General features: G+C 45.3%; 1 protein-coding gene across 1 annotated transcript in view; it reads right to left on the reverse strand.

The window, feature by feature from the left end:
* Positions 1 to 17,232, reverse strand: part of SLC12A4 (solute carrier family 12 member 4) — an 83,213-nt gene that overhangs the window by 27,269 nt on the left and 38,712 nt on the right. Inside the window, exons 2-5 of the mRNA XM_054048681.1 lie at positions 17,073 to 17,167; positions 13,245 to 13,376; positions 5,450 to 5,596; positions 833 to 887 (exon numbers count right to left, since the gene is read on the reverse strand). Of these exons, the coding sequence (XP_053904656.1) occupies positions 833 to 887; positions 5,450 to 5,596; positions 13,245 to 13,376; positions 17,073 to 17,167 (429 nt within the window). The remainder of the gene's footprint in view (positions 1 to 832; positions 888 to 5,449; positions 5,597 to 13,244; positions 13,377 to 17,072; positions 17,168 to 17,232) is intronic.

The raw sequence follows: 17,232 nt of genomic DNA on the forward strand, positions 1-17,232 counted from the left end.
TATGCACAGACAAACTGGGTAAATGAAGGGCTACAACACAGATGAACTAAGTTACATGCAGTGCAAATCTGTTTAGTGTCCAATGAAAGATTAGCTAATATCACCAGTCTGAAGAATGAGCTACATTTTAAGTTCCTGGATTTCACATTTTGTATACACTGAACTACTTTTCTTCCTCATTAAATCAGTCCCTCAATCTGCTGTGAAGTTCAACTTGATGGGATCTGAAGAAAAAAAACCTTAGAAAAATAGCAGTGAGACCATAGCAATGGTGGCTATGTCAGAACAGGACATGTTTTTCAAACATGTGTTGCCAACCCATGATTTTAGCAAGTCACCATGTTTCTTAAAAACCTGAATCTGGGAGGCATGTGATATGGGGAGAATCTCAGCTTTCGTTTAAAATAATTACATGCCCTTATGGTAGCAGATCAAGGTTTGAAAATGTGGCCCAAACATACCTTAAAGAAAGGGGAAAAAAACAGGTACTTTGGCTTAAAAATCATGAGGGTTTTTTTTTTAAATCTGATGGGTTTGGGAGGGGAGGGGGCAAGAGAGGGCCTGGCTCATGATATTTTAACACTTGGGGTTGGCAGTTCTGGAGAAGGTACAATACAGTTCTTCACTTGACATGTCCGGACATTAGTTTGCCTTCTCATCTAATTTCAATGGAAAGCAACAAAAAAATCTACCTTTATTAAACCACAATCTTCTAGTTAGCATACAGATTTGCACATGTTTACAGTTGTATTTACAGGGAGGAAATGTGAGTCAAAATGGATTACAGATGTGCTATTCTGAATGAAGTGAGGAATTTACTAATTACAATTACCTGGAACTACACCATTTGTTGCTATTGCACTCATTGATATGGCTGTCAGCATAGTCTGTGGAGAAAAAGACAATGGATATATTTACATAAGTAAGTCTCAAAAATACAGTTCTTTCCCTGTATAGTAAAATAAGCAAAACAGAAAAAGTTGTCATGCTTAAGTAGGAATTTATAGCATTTCTGTTCTACCCCATGGTAACAGAATGTACCCCTGTATTCACGCCATATACACTACTTACTCCTGAGGGCATTCTGCGCCAAAAAATTAAATATTCTGCGCACATTTTAAAATTCTGCAAGTTTTATTTGGCATGGCATAGGGAGCACAGGCCACTGGTTCTACGAAGGTGGGAGATCACCCTGCAGCCTCCCCACACCAGCACCCCCAGGACACGGACTCAGTGGTGAGGCTGCATCCGAGCCTGACACAGCACAAGGCCTGGGCCTGCCCCAGAAACACCCTGGGGCCCCTGCCCCTCTGCGGCAGGATCCAAATGTAGAGGGGCTCAGTGTGGGGGAATCCAGGTGTGGGGTGAGAGGATTCTGTGTGGGACAATCTGGGTGCAGGCAGCTCAGTGGGGGGTCCATGTGTGGGGGGATCTAGACAAACAGAGGCTCGTTGGAGGGTGGGGGTTGCCAGGTGTAAGAGCAATGGGACTCTGCAGGGGCTTCCAGGTGAAAGTGGTTGGGGTTCAGCAGAGGGGTCTGGGAGTGGGGCTTGGTGAGGGGAGGGTCTGGGTGCAGCTATTTGGGGGTCAGTGGTGTGGGGGTCTGGATGTGGGGGCTCAGGATGGTACAGTGGGATGGGGCTCGTCAGGGTGGAGGTTTGAGTGCAGGGAGCTCAGTGGGGGGTGGTCTGGATGCAGGGGTGGGGGTCTGGAGGCAGGGGGTCTGGGTGCATGGGGGCCTCCAGATGCAGGGGTTGAGGTTCAGGTGTGGAGGGCTAGGGGGGTTCTGGGTGTATGGGGTGAAGGTTCGCAGGGATGTCTGGGTATGGGAGGTCCAGATACATGGGGGTTGGGTGGATGGGGGAGCAGCTCCCCTTACAGTGACCCCTCGCCCCGCAGCTGAGGAGCGATGGGGGCAGGAAGCAGGGGAGGATGCTGAGATTCCTGGGGGAGGGTCTGACACAGCCCCAGCCCTTCCTTGCAGGGGAAGAGGAAATCTCATCCTTCCCTGCCTCCAGCCCAGCCGGGACTAGTAGTTGATCCCAGCTCAGGGTAGGAGCCACTGGCTGGGATGTTCCCAGCCCTACAGTGATTTACCTCTCCGCCGGCTGCTCTGGGTGCCTGAAACAATGTACCTGTGCAGCTAGGGAGTGGTGTGCAACTGCTTTTGCAGCTTCCCTTTGCTTCCTGTCAAAAAGTCTTTTGTCTGCAGGGAAGCAAAGAAATCTGCGGGGGATATGAATTCTGCGCACGCGCAGAATTCCCCCAAGCGTACCTACTGTAATAATCTTTGTACAATGTATGCCTTGTAAGTTATCATTTGAAAACTCAATGTGTTGATCAGTATTGTTCTGATAAAATATGTGTGGCAACACTGAAGTTATAAGATTCTATTGTATAGTGTTATTAATAGATGGACCAAACTGAGGTAGGCAAAAGGTGTATCTCAAACAAAGGAATGTGTGCTCTGATTAATTTGCATTTAAGCAGTAAGCAGAGTCATCAAGCAGGAAGGGAAACAAGGGAAGCTCAAATAAATGAGGAAAAAGCAGCAGGGAAATCCTTTCCTACAGACTTTTTGTCTCCTAGCACACAGGTGGAAATATTTTCCAAGAGGGGGACTGAAACTATAAAAAGGAGGGACAAAGACCCCAAGGCACACTTCAGGTATGCACAGACACACACACACCCCCGACCTAAAGTGACAAAGAAACCATTCACTGGATTCTGGGAGAAGCGGTCCTGACCTAGGGTATTTGGTCAATAAGAGAGCTGAAAGCATATGGTGAGAAACTTTGCTTGACTCTAATATAGTTTAAGTTAGGTACAAGTAGCATTTTAACTTTATTTTCTTATAACCATTTCTGACTTTTATGCTTCTGTGACGTTATTGACATAAACTGGGACCGTATAGATCATTGTTGCAACCAAGGTCCTGTAGTGGCACCCAAATCTTGTATAAAGGGGGTCAAATGGGGTGTCTAGGACAAGGTTATGGTTTACTGGTTATGATTATGCTGTCTATATGTGTGTATCAGTTTTGTAGTTGAAGTTATGAATATTGGCTCTATACTGTCTGTATGGCGAATATTGGCTCTATACTGTCTGTATGGCAAACTTATGCTATGCTTCTGGGTGACATCCCAGACAAGCTGAGATTAGCTCTGCCTAGCCTGCTTGATGGCCCATTAAGGACCATCAGCTATACAATGGACCCATGGAGAGAAGGCAGATAAGCCTTGTAACTCAGCAAAGTATGCAGGGACTGGCCCATGTGACTCCAGACTCCATTTTGCTGTAATTTTCCACAGTAAGAACAAAGAGGTGTTCTTACACCTGGAAAAGACTATATAAGGCTGATGCCTCATCTCCATCTTGTCTTCAATCCTGCTTCATACCTCTGGAGGAACTTTGCTACAAGCTGAAGCTTTGAACAAAGGACTGAGGACCCATCCCAGCGGGGGATGTATTCCAGAGACTTGATTTGAACCTGCAGTTTATTCCATCGCTGCTGCAAGCCTGAACCAAGAACTTTGCCATTACTGTATGTAATGGATTCCATTTAACCAATCCTAACCCTCATCTCTATCTTTTTCCTTTTACGAATAAACCTTTAGATTTTAGATTCTAAAGGATTGGCAGCAGCGTGATTTGTGGGTAATACCTGATTTGTATATTGACCTGGGTCTGGGGCTTGGTCCTTTGGGATCAGGAGAACCTTTTTTCTTTTACTGGGGTATTGGTTTTCATAACCATTTGTCCCCATAACGAGTGGCACTGGTGGGAGTACTGGGAAACTGGAGTGTCTAAGGAGATTGCTTGTGAGACTTGCGGTTAGCCAGTGGGGTGAGACCGAAGTCCTCCTAGTCTGGCTGGTTTGGTTTGCCTTAGAGGTGGAAAAACCCCCAGCCTTGGACTGTAACTGCCCTATTTGAGCAATTTGTCCTGAGTTGGCACTCTCAGTTGGGTTCCGCCAGAACCGCATTGTCACAGCCTCATTACTTGTACTCACTTTAAATCTCTCGCTTTGTGGCTGTTTTATTGTTTTATCTAATCATGTGTGTTTAAATTTAAATGTCTGGGAAACTCCATTTGGGGTGGCAAGTTGTGTGCATATTATTTCTATTAAAGAAATAATACACACTATATAATTTGTATTGTCCAGAAGAGGGCTGGGAAGTACAGGACATACATTTCTGGGGGAAAATCTAAGATTGGAGGTGTGTTGGGGTCACCCTGAAGTATAACCAAGGCTGGTGAGAGCCAGAGTGTAACCCAAGTGTGGCTGGCCAGCTGCAGTTACGCACAGACATGCAGGGTGTGGCTTGCATGCTGGACGGCTGTTTGTGAGTGGCCTAGGTGAGAACTGCTTCAACCAAAGTATTGTAAAGTACCCAAGGTTGCAGGGTAGGGTTGTAGAACACAGTTGCTCAGTAGTCTGGATTGTACCCTGGTATGTCACACCCTCCAAAGGTCATTTTCTCAATGCAGAAAACTTATCGATTTCACAACAACAAAAACAATTTAACGATTAAACTCTTCAGCCTTTCATGTGGGAGATGAGTGTGGCTTGCACATACAGCGTAACAGATGTGCCAAAGGAGAAGAGCTTTGTAAGACTTCACACATTTACTGTCAATTCTGCTTGGACAATATTGTGGGATCTGAATTTCCAAACCCCACCTATAAGAGTGTGGCTGCTTAACTGCTTAGATTGCACATGCAATCTGAACAATTTATCTTAGAGCCACAAGGTAGATTCACCCATAGATCATGGCAGGGCCCCCTTCACCACTCTTTACTACCCAACTAACTTAGGCCAGGCCTACACCAGAACAGGTTTGCTGGCATAGCTATCCCAGAAAACCCTCCTAGTTTAGTCGCAGTTTATACCAGCAAAAAAGTGCTTTTGGCAATAGAGGTTACACCATTTCCCTGAGCGAAATAAGACTACATCTGAAGTGCTTTACCATCATAGGAGTACCAGTATACTATACTGGCAAAGAGTTTCTACTGTGGACACATGTATACCAGCAAAGCTGCACTTTGTAAATTCCCACCCACACACCCCCAAGCAAAATAAAAGTATCTGTAAAGCAGTGATTCACTGATACAGTTGGAGATTCTGCCAACCACAGATCTCTTCACATCCTGACCAACATAGCTATACCAACAGAAGTGTAGCCTAAGTTAAACTGGCAAAAGCACTTGTACACCATTATAACTGCATCTACGTTAGGACTTTTACCGTTATAATAATGTTTACCTCCCCTGCCCCCTCAAAAAATCACACCCCTATTTGACATTACTATGCTGTCAAATGTTTCTGATGTAGTCCTGGTCTTAGTCCTACACACATGTATAGTTAACCCCCTTAGAGGGGCACAGTAAAAGCTTTGCAAGAGGTACACACGGTATGAGACAGGTCTTAATTTGATCATGTACTCACACAACAGCAGCAGATTAAGACTATCAGGAAGGACTGTAGAACTCCTGCTGTTCCCACCATCCATGTCAACCGAAGGAAGAGAATAACCCCAAAGATATTCTGCATACATGGAAGGTACACTCCCATCAGGGTGCCCATGCTGGGTGACTGAAAATAAACACATACATCAACTTTCATTCACTCGGTAACTCAAAACTAGGGTTTAGAACACAGAGGAGGAAAATAGATTTCAGATATTTAAATGACATCATGCTGTGATAGATTATAATAAAAAGATACACCACTGTTACAATGCTGTACTTCCAAAAAACCTCAAGAGAATGGTTTAAACCAAAACCGTTGGTTGACTGGCAACAAAATTTGGACCAGGCTGCTAGCTCTTCATTTCAGCCCCACCTCTCCAGCAGTTACCAACTGAACATATTTATATTCTTTATTAGTAGTACTGTGGTAGTACCTACAAGCACCTAGCAAGGAGCTGGACTCTGCTGTGCTAGATGCTGTACAAACACAGAACAAGAACCCGGCCCCTGTCCAAAAAACTTACAATCTAAGTAAAGAACAGGTTTATCCCCAAAAGTCCAGTGTGTTTCCAGTTACAACTACCAAAAGATTTGGAAACAGCTTTGAGAAATGTGCTATATATTTTCCATATCTTTACATATCAGGTTTATACAGTAAAACCTGTGCTCTCCAGCACTTTACCAACTGGAAAGCTCTATAAACCGGCATTTCTGATCTTCATTGAAAGTCCAGTTTATAGTCTGGTTGGCATGGGGTCAGCAGGCTCCCTAGCTGCCTCTGTGTGACTCCCCAAAAGTGGCAACATGTCCCTGCTGCTCCTAGGCGGAGGAATGCCACGAGGGGTTTGGAGTGCAGGAGGGGGTGCGGGGCGCAGGCTCTGGGAGGGAGTTGGGGTGTAGGAGAGGGATTGGAGCAGGGGACTGGGGCATGGGAGGGATTTCAGGGTGCCGGATCCAGGCGGTGCTCACCTGAGGTGGCTCCCTGCAAGTGGTGACATGTCCCTGCTGCTCCTAGGCGGAGGACTGGCTAGGCAGCTCTGTGCACTGCCCCCGCCCCTCCCCAAATGCTGAAACTACCAACTGCCTTTTCAATAAGATTTTGCATCATGTTGCTGACGTGAGGTAGCACCACACTTCTAGTAAAGAACAGGCCTTAGAGCGTGGGCTGATCAATTCTCAAGAGGACACTTGGGAGGCAGGAGGGGGAGACCAAGTCCAAAGAGTCTTAGACTGGATTTTTGATGTTTATTCTTAGCTCCTTTTGTAACTCAAGCCAAACCAAGTAATTTTTTAGCCATTGCAATTTGTGTGGCCTGTTTGGAGAAGAGTGGGAGGGCGGGAGTTGGGAGGAGGGGAGGTCATGTGTTCTGTTCTATTAGACTGCCAGAAGGTGGCTGATTAATGATGCAGTCAATAACTGTTCCATCATACAAAAACAGCTATCATTTGTGTAGCGAATAGTTATTGTACTACAACACTAATGGAATCAACGTGGCCCACTATGAAAATATGTTTTGGCTTTTCCTTGGCGTGTATGAAGAAGCAAGAAATCATTGTCCCATGATGCTAATGGAAGCTGTGTTTGTGCACAGACATCCTAATTAGAAGTGCCCTAATTCAAATTTCAGAAAAGCTGAACACTCATTGGAAGAGCTGTTCAAATTATTTGTTACCAGGCTCTCGGAAAACAAATTATGAAAATATTCTTAGAAACTTCCTTAGTTCACTGTTTTATCTTAAATTGTGTAGATATTAAATCTAGGAGGGTGCTACGTAAGGTTGTGTCTATTCATTGGGCTGAATGTGCAAAGATCCAAAGACTTCTAGATATCATACTAATGTCTCTGATTTGAAATTAACTGCCCTTGCATGCTCTGAAGCACAGTCTGGTACATTACACTCACATTTTAGTATCCCCACTAAGTTTGTCAAGCTGGATAAAATTTGTAATGTCTATGCAGATACTTTATTTTAAAGGTCTTACGCTCACTAACAAGAGAAATGTCTTAGAAAGGTTGTCATGCTGTGTGTAAATTACACAAAACATTTAGTCTTTGACATGAAACCAGGAAATCTAATTTACTGTGAATTTGCACTGTACTAATTCCCTAACATACTACTTTTGTTTACTTGCCCCAAGGCCTGCATCATTACCTCTGCTAATTCTGGCTTTTGTTTTAAATACTCTCTCCTTTTTCCCCTCCAAAAACAGGATAGTATGAGGTGCTTGATATTGTTCAAGGTGTTTAAAAATTCAACCAAATCTGTGTGCATATAGTTTGCATTTGAATGTGTTTGAAATGCAGTGTATAACAACTCAAGGATTGATTTGCACACTAGACTGCCTGGCTGTGGCAGCAGGAGCTAAGTTTACAATTGCAAGGTTTTAACAGAGCATATTGAAGCTTTCAGGCCTACAGTCAAATCAACCCTAACAGTGTTATCACCTCCCAGCATTTGAAGTGTTTTTCTTGCAGCCTCCTCCCCCCTCCCCCCCCCCCAACCTAGGGTTACCATACGTCCGGTTTTTCCCGGACATGTCCAGCTTTTCGGCAATCAAACCCCCATCCGGGGGGAATTGCCAAAAAGCCGAACATGTCCAGGAAAATGCCGGCCGGGCACTTCCCCTCCCGCGGCTGCTCTGCTCCTCCCCTGACTCTTCGGCTCTGTTTAAGAGCCGAGCTGCCCGAGCGCTATGGGCTTCAGGCAGCCCCCTTGCCTCCGGACCCCAGCCGCCGGCCGGGCACTTCCCCTCCCGGGCTCTGGCGGCGCAGGGTCCGGAGGCACGGGGGAGCCCGAAGCCGGTAGCGCTCGGGCAGCTCGGCTCTTAAACAGAGCTGAAGAGTCAGGGGAGGAGCAGAGCCTCCGGCCGCGGCTGGGAGTGGGAGGGAGAAGAAGAAGTGGGCTGTAGTCCACGAAAGCTTATGCTCTAATAAATTTGTTAGTCTCTAAGGTGCCACAAGTACTCCTGTTCTCTTGCTCTGGTTCCTCTTCCTGCTCCCCCTGCAGCCTCTTCTATACCAAGTTACAATCTTAGTCGTAAAGGGAAAACATTGTGCATTCATTGCATACTTTGAGAATTGCAAAGCAGTACAGCTTAAGAGATGCCCAAATCACAGCATTACTAAGTGCACCTCAGACATAAGTCGTCACTGGGTTGTTGGTTTCGTTACCCAATTAAAAATACTGCAAACAAAGAAATGAAGCAGGAGAACAGCTTGCACTAGCACCAGTGATTTGCAGTGACTGAGCCCTTCTCTACATCCTCTTATGTCAGCAGATGCTGCTACTGTCAATGGTTATATGAAACTAGTCAATAGAAGGCAATCAGAAATAGCAAGGGCAATATTATACCGAACAGGCTTGTCAGTACCAAATGGGAAAACTGAAATACTACTCTAAAGATTGCACTGAGCTAGTAAAATAGCAGATATACTGACAATCGGCAAATGGTAAAAAAAATCCTCATATCTTCTATGATAATTATCTGTTTTCAGCCAGGCAGCCCACGCTTCCACATGTGTGGTATCCACTTTGATCAGCTTCAAACACGTAACTGACGCAAGCTATTGATTTGAGCTAAAGGACACCACTCCCCTTGTGCTAGCCTGATTGTTTTTCTAAACAACTGGCTTCAGGGCCCAAAGAAATTGACAACTGCCATTACCAGCCACCCAATATAAGTAACTGAGGGTGCCACAGAACTGCCCCAAAAGCCATAACTACAGACATTTGCATAAAGCTGAACTGCCCAGTTACGTTGTAGAAGCTGAAGTAGGTAATCTGATCTCCAATATGGGAAGTAGGATATTTATTATTCATGAATCCTAGGACTGGAAGCATAGGACTGGAAGGAACCTCGAGGGGTTTTCTAGTCCAGTCCCCTGCACTCATGGCAGGACTAAGTATCATCCAGACGATCCCTGACAGATGTTTGTCTAACCTGGTGTTTGAAGCACCATAACTGTGTCAGTGCTTTACTACAGACCGTATTCATACTAACCTAATAAGCAAAACAAAATCCCCTGCCACCCTCTTAAACAGAGAGAAGGTAATTGGTAATGTATCTTAACACACAGCAAGGAGCTACAAAACAACATAACACTGAATACTAAAAACTTATGGCAATACTGAAGCAAGGTGAAATAGTTAGTGAGCCATACTCCATTTAAGTTTGTCTATTCTTGACACTTTCACAACTGAGCAAATCTTCTAAAGGGGATGGGGGGAGAGGGGAGGTGAAGAGACAGAAATTCCATATAATGTATTTTCCACACTGCAAGTGTTTGTGAAAAATTTTCAAGTCTCCTTCAATCTTGTAATTTTAGTAAGACCAGTAAGATGCAAAATTGTCTTCAAAATCTAAAGCACCACATGATCTAGCAGCCTAAGCATACAATTATCTTTCCATATCTAGTTTCAGAGTAACAGCCGTGTTAGTCTGTATCCGCAAAAAGAAGAACAGGAGTACTTGTGGCACCTTAGAGACTAACAAATTTATTAGAGCATAAGCTTTCGTGGACTACAGCCCACTTCTTCGGATGGTCTTTAATACTTTGCACTTGCATACAAGTGAGTTTTCTGATTTTAAGTGGCAGTGAGTTTGGAAAGGAGAGCCTGCCTGTGCTAATATGGCTCTGGTGAAACCGGTTGATACCGACAAGCATAGCAGGAAGCAGAATTCACTGAGAGATTTGTCTTCTGTCAGCAGTTTGTGGAGATATAATTTTTATTTATAGAAAAGACTGCATTATTCATGCAGCTTAGCATTCCACATCCAATGATCAATTTAGGCATATTAGATGAGGTGGGAAAGCCAGACCATTAAAAATTCACGCCTGCAACATGCATCTAACAACACATATTGAGATTTTAAGGAGTTGGGCAACAGAGATTCAGAGTCCAAACCAAAAAAAAGCTCATATTCCTGTTCCAGCATTTCCCAATGGAATGTCAATTCAAATGACTGAAGAGACAGGGTGAGGGAGATAATATATTTTAATGGACAAATACGTTGTCTCTCTAATATCCTGGGACTAACATAGCTACAACAACACTGCATAATTCAAATGATTGACATGCAATTTACTTTCAGCCATACTAGGTGAGTACATTTGCTGGATGTATCTGGTGTATCATCCAGCAACAAATGCTAATATTTAACAGCAGAGTGTCAAAGTTTAACTCCCCATCAAGATAAGTGGGGATTTTATGCCTTGGTGCTACTGTTTCCTTGAGTCAGTATTTACACTTCAAAGGGAGAAATAGAAACTTTTTAAAATAAAAACCAGAAACCTGTAGGAAAATCCCATTTCCACAGTTTCTGGAGGCTCTCTCAATGCTCTCTCCATTGTCTCTGCCCATGATTTTGCATTCCTCTTTGGTGACTTGAATTAGTATTTCATGTCTGTATTCAACTCCCTAGTTTTATATTCCAAATGACATCTGACATCCTCACAGCTTTAATGTTATTTGAATTCCTCCACCCCATGCCAACTACAATTAATTTAGATTACACACAACGGGACCTTTACTGTAGTGTCCTGCACAAAAGACAGACACTCTAGGCAGAAATTCACTAACTGGAATTCCAGCATACACAGTGTACTGAAACACTAGTTCAAGATAATGTTTTCAAAAGCTTTGAGTTACCCCGAGACTACACTACAAAAAGTTAACACTGTGCAAACAGATGGGCCAGAAACTAATGCAGGAACAGTGGGTTTAAAAAAAAAAAAATCAGTCCTACCCATACAAGAACAAAATGTGCTTTAACCATGTCAAGTTCTACTGTGGCAGGACCACAAACCACAACAGTATAGCTTAAAATGGGACAACTGAGACTTATTGTTATAGCATAAATGGAGTTTCACTATATACAAGTTCACTTTAAGGGCTTGTCTACACTTACTGCACTGCAGCTACGCCGCTGTAGCACTTAGCAAAGTCATTACCTCTGCGGGTGGGAGAGCTTCTCCCATGAGCATAGGTACTACACCTCGTTGAGAGGCCATAGCTATGACAACGGGAGAAGCCCTCCCGTCACATAGCGCTGTCTACACCAGCGGTTAGGTCAGTATAACTGCATCCTTCAGGGGATTTTCCACACCCTGAGTGATGTAGTTATACTGACATAAGTTGGTAGTCTAGACCAAGCCTAAGTAGGTTACACGATATATGCAGTATCTAAATACAGAATATTTTACAACACCGTGAATTACTCTGCTAGGGATTGATAACACCGTGAATTACTCTGCTAGGGACTCAACTTCCTATCATTCCCTAATCTCTTCCTCACTGAGGCTGGAACGAGCTACCAAATTCTCTGCAGTCTTTTTCAAAGGGAAAAGAAATGGCTGGCTTCCAGATGGCCAGTGTAGAATACCAGTGTGAGGTGTCATTTTATCTTAAACAGTCTTTAAATAATACTAACAATGGCCAAAAACCATGCCATTTCAGAAAGTTAAGGATTTTGTCTACACTATTTCTCTACATTCTTTATTAGAGTAATTTCTCCCAATTTTTTAGGAAGAACAGACTGAATAATCAATTGAAATTAGGCACTCCCATAAATTAACAGGAAAAGACAACTGCTCATGCATGATTTTAGTATTATGCCCAGACAAACAATCTGATATATATTCCCTTTCAGGCGTAACCTTAACTATTGCATATAAATATATAGTTAAGGGTATGCCTAAAAGGGAATCCAAATACATTAAGGTATCAAAATGCACCAACACCTAAATAAGCTAACTCTGTCCTTTAGCGACATCATAATAACCATAACACTGAGGCATTTTCATGCTTCTGGTCCCAGATTCAACTAATTTTTTTAACAGGTGTTGGGTCTGGTGACTCCACTGAAATCAGAAGGGACTACCTGTGGAGTGAGGGTGCTGGAATCAGACTTTTAGCATGGGTTTAACATGCATTCCCTTTGAAAGTGAATTGGCAGTCTTCAGTGTTACTGCCTCTGTCTTTTTTCAGATTTCTGTACGTATGGCAACACAGGATGACAATAAATCTGTACTGTTCACATTTCACAGCAGTTTACTTGAAAACCTTTTGCTGAACCTTTGCTTGAAAACCTGCAAGCAAAGCAGCAAGACCTTTAAATAGGAAGTTTAGCCTTAATGTGTTGATTTTTTGTACCCTGTTGAAGCAAATGGCTTGATTTTCAGAGATACTGGACAACTGCAGCCCCTACAGAGGATAAAGGGAGCTGCTGGTGCACAGCACCCTCAAATCAGGTCACTAAACCTCACCTGCTACAGTGTTATTAGAAATGGGGCTCAAACAGGAAGCCTAAACACACACACTTCCGCCTCTAAAAATGGTTTTGAACTCAATGTGACAACTCACAGACTAAGTTTCTATTTCAGGTGAATAAGGGTGGCAGAAACAGGCGGTAAGATTTAAATGAATGATTTTTGTGACATTGTGACCTACTTAATCAAACTTCCTGAGAATAATACATACTAAGACTATCCAAGTGCACTGGAATGACTAGATTGCTTAAGCATTACTTCACCTCTGATTTTCTCAGTCTAGAAACAAGAAATTACAAGTAACTCACTGCGTTCATTTGGGGCCCAGTCCTGCTCCCAGTGAAGCCATGTCATGTCATGGCTTCCATGGTGGGGGTGGGAGGAAGAGGATTAGATCCTTATTCAGAAATGGTGATGAAGCACAAGGAATTTCAGAACTCTCCAACTGCACACATAAGCAATCTCAGTTACAAGCTGGCCATTGAGAGAAGTTCTACTTACTTTTGATACTTTCCTCTTTGAATCTTCAGCACTTTCCGCCTCCTCATGTTCTTTGGCTCCCTGAGTGAGATTTGTGTAGCTGACCAACTTACCAAGCAGAGAAGATACCTTTGGTCGTATATCCAGTTCCTCCTGTAGAGGAAAACAACTTATGTAAGCCAAAGCGGTCAGAAAGAACAGGGCGGATCATATAGCTCTTTGGCAGGGCTGGAGATAAACTCACTGAAAGAGGCTGCAGTATAGGGTTACCATACGTCCGGATTTTCCCGGACATGTCCAGCTTTTGGGGGCTCAAATCCCCGTCCGGGGGGAAATCCCCAAAAGCCGGGCATGTCCGGGAAAATCGGGAGGGCTCTTTGGCCGGGGCCACATGGCCGGGGGCATGGTGCCGAGCCCGGCCGGGCGCACGGTGCCGGGCCGGGGTCGCAGTGCCGGTCCGGGGTGGGCGCGGGGCCGGGCGGGGAGCCGGGGGCGCGGTGCCGGTCCGGGGTCCGGGAGCTGGGGGGTCCGCTGGGCTGCGAGGTCCGCGGGGCCAGGGGCCAGTCCGGGCCCGCGAGCCGGGGGCTCCGCTGGGCCGTGGGGCCGGGAGCCGGGGGGTCCGCTGGGCCGGGAGGTCCGCAGGGCCGCGAGCCGGGGGGTCCGCGGGAGCCGGGGGGTCCGCGGGGCCGGGGGACCCGCTGGGCCGCGGGGTCCGCTGGGCCGGGGGGTCCGCGGGGCCGCGAGCCGGGGGGGGGGGGTCCGCGGGGTCCGCTGGGCCGGGAGGTCCGCGGGGCCGCCGGGGGCTGGCAGTGCTGGGCGGGCCGGGGGTGGTGGGCCGGGGCCGGTGCCGGCCCAGGCTGGAGCCGCCAGGGGGCCAGCCTGGGCCGCGCCTCCTCCCCCCACACCGCCCCTTACCTGCTACAGGCTTCCCGCGACTCAAATGTTCGCGGGAAGCAGGGGAGGGGGCGGAGACTTTGGGAGGGGGCGGAGTTGGGGCGGGGGCGTGGGCGGGGCTGGGGGCGGGGCCAGGGCCCCTGGGGGTGTCCTCCATTTGGAGGCACAAAATATGGTAACCCTACTGCAGTAGAATAAATGAAATATTAATTTTGTCTGATTTGACTAGAGGACATTTGGGCTTTGAAAGCTCTCTTAGGAAAGGTTTACAGTTATGGGGAGTCAAAGACAATAGGGACTCACCTTCTACTTGTCAGGCATTGGCAATGAAGTGCAAGGGAAAAAGAGCTCTGAACTCCAGCATTTCAGGAAAGTGAAAGATTTGCAGTTGACTATTATGCATATCTTGGGTTAACATTAAAAAAACATTTTCAGGGACAATTCTTCAACTAAGCCAGAGATCCAGTGCCCAGAGTCCCAGCCATTGCAGTGTTATGGGCACATTCCGGTAGATTTAATATGATCAATATCTAATCCAGGGCCTCTGAGAGTTTTGAGGTTAGCTAAGCCTCCTAAAATGTGTATGTTTGTTTGAATGTATGAAGGTCTCACAATCCCCTCTCCCTAAATTCCCCACATCCAGGAGGATTCCTCTTACCCTGTGGCTGTCTTTGAGGGTGGGGAGAGCCAGTGTGTTGGTACTTTGCACCAATGCGCTCGAGGAGAGGCAAGCAGGCACATTCCCCCCATACTGCAGCTTCATCCTATCTTCTGGGGGAGTATGGCAGGAGAGAGCCACTTGTCTCATTTTTATACCAGCTGGGATCTTTTGGGAAGTGTTTATAGAGTACTCTGATTACTCTCACTCTTACAGCTTCTCTTCTCTGCCTTCCATCTGTATTCTTTTCTGCATTATCTCCTTAAGATCCTTAAAATAGTTCTGTTGTTCTGAACTTTCTGTTCTGCGCCTCCCCTTGTGCCTGCCCCACACACAGAGCACACCTGTCAGGTTAAAATTTTCTCAAGTGCCAACCCTACTACTGCAATAACTAAAAATCAGGGAAGTCACCAGTGAAGCCAACATTCTCATCAATTCCAACCTCAGCCATCATAATTTATCAGCCACACAGACCCACAGATCCTGCAAATATACAAAGTCCCTTTGTTCTAACACAGCCACCCACAATACGCCCAAGCCCGCTCAAAAGCAAAACTCCAGCGTCCACCAGATTAAGATATCTTTCCTGGCAGACATGCATTTGAGAGAAGTAATCATCTGTTATCTGTCCATGAAGTCTCAGTTAAGGTTTCGCTCAGAGCGAGAGTGGCAAGAACTGGAGGTGTGCATTGTGACTGGTTCCGTCTTACAGGCACTAGACTTTTTCAGCACAAGCCTCTACATGACAGGTCATCACCGTGGAAACAGCTTGTGCTAAAATGGAGCTTTTGTGACCTGATGGAGCAGCGGCTCAGCAGCAGCTAATCTAAATGGCCTGTTGGGAAAGGGAATGCTTAAGAAAGCTCAGCACATGCTTTCTCATGAACTGAGGCATCTGAATGGAGGGCTGATAATTCTCCCTTCAAGAAAAAGTCGAGGATTCTTGCTTCTTTGGATTCTATGAGAGTGGCACAAACAACATGCAGTGACAGGAGAAAACTGGAAGCAAATGGGAAGATTAATGGATTCTTAGGGCCCTGGAATTACTACCTTCTTCTTTAAACAAAATACATACACACACACACACACACGCGCGCGCGAGTTCAAAGATGACTACCTAAAGTTAGCCACCTGTGTAGCCTGATTCAGAGGCACTGAACAGCCATACTTATAATTGGAGTTGATAGGTGCTCAGGACCACTGAAAATTAGGACTCCTAAATAACCAACTTTAGGCACTAAATCTGAAAATTCTGGCATTCATTTATAGAGCTTTCCATTACAAAATTATGGCCTTCCCCATGTAAATCAATGCCCTGCTAACCCAGCCACGCAAATCAAAAACAAAACAAAAAAACCAAGCCTGAGCAACCAATCTGCAGACAAAAAAGTGGTACTGGTAAGAAGTTACTCCTCCTCTGTTCTGTGTGAACCTCAAAACACACTCTCAGCATGTCAAACTTGCTAAAGGGTGAAGAGGCACACTCCTCAACCATACACATGATACAACAGCGGCCGGACAGGAAAGGGTTTCACGGTATGACTGGGGTTTTATCCCAGACTTATTTATCATGTTGTCCATTCCTGATCCTGTAGCTCAGTAGCTGGTTGCTATCATACACGGTATGATGCAAAAACTAACCGCAAGACAAGAAAAAGAGTTGTGCATGGGAGAAGCCACCAACCAGCTAGCTGGCAAAAGCGAATAATAGCAGATGCTGGTAGATTGGGTCAGTGTGGTGCTGCTGTATTGAACCTGATCTTCTGGGTTCTTCAGAGCCTCCTGGGCATCATAGCCCAAACATGCTATTTTTTCCCACACATCCCTAATCTGTAGCTCATGTCATTCCTTGTTCCCAATCTCTGGAACCCACATTCCCAATGTTTAACCTTCTGGCACTAGGTCCTGACAGCAGAGAGGCTGAAGTAGCGACAGTTACATGTGAGTGCATGGCACCTGGGATTCCAACTGTTCCTTCTGCTTTCTACTCCACACATCACCGGCAGAACAACCGCCCACAGACACTGCCTTGGACAGTGGCATTATAAGTGTATATTAACAGGCGTGACATACCAAAAGCCACCCAACACTTTTAAAAGATTTTTAAAAGGCACAAATGGCATTTAGGTGTTTGACTGCTTGACTTTAGATGGGAATTAGGCATCTACTTGCCAGTTGTAGCTTTGAAAGTCTCCATCCCCTCCCTCTACAGAAGAAAGAGCTTATCTTCTATTCTCCATAACTCAAGATCAAAAATGCTCATGCCCAGTGGTCTGGAAAGCAAAATTAAAGTTTACCTCAAACAAGGCCAAGTTTCTGTCATAATAATCACTTCCCTTGCCAGCTTCAGAACTGTTGAGAAAAGGACTGTTTTCTTTATGGTTGCCATGACCTGCAGAGAGAAAAAAGTTGTAGTTTTTGGTAAGTTTGGAATGGAGGTAAAATCTGAGGAGCATC

This window comes from Malaclemys terrapin, chromosome 14, assembly GCF_027887155.1.
Source record: "Malaclemys terrapin pileata isolate rMalTer1 chromosome 14, rMalTer1.hap1, whole genome shotgun sequence".
NCBI classification, from domain to species: domain Eukaryota; kingdom Metazoa; phylum Chordata; order Testudines; family Emydidae; genus Malaclemys; species Malaclemys terrapin.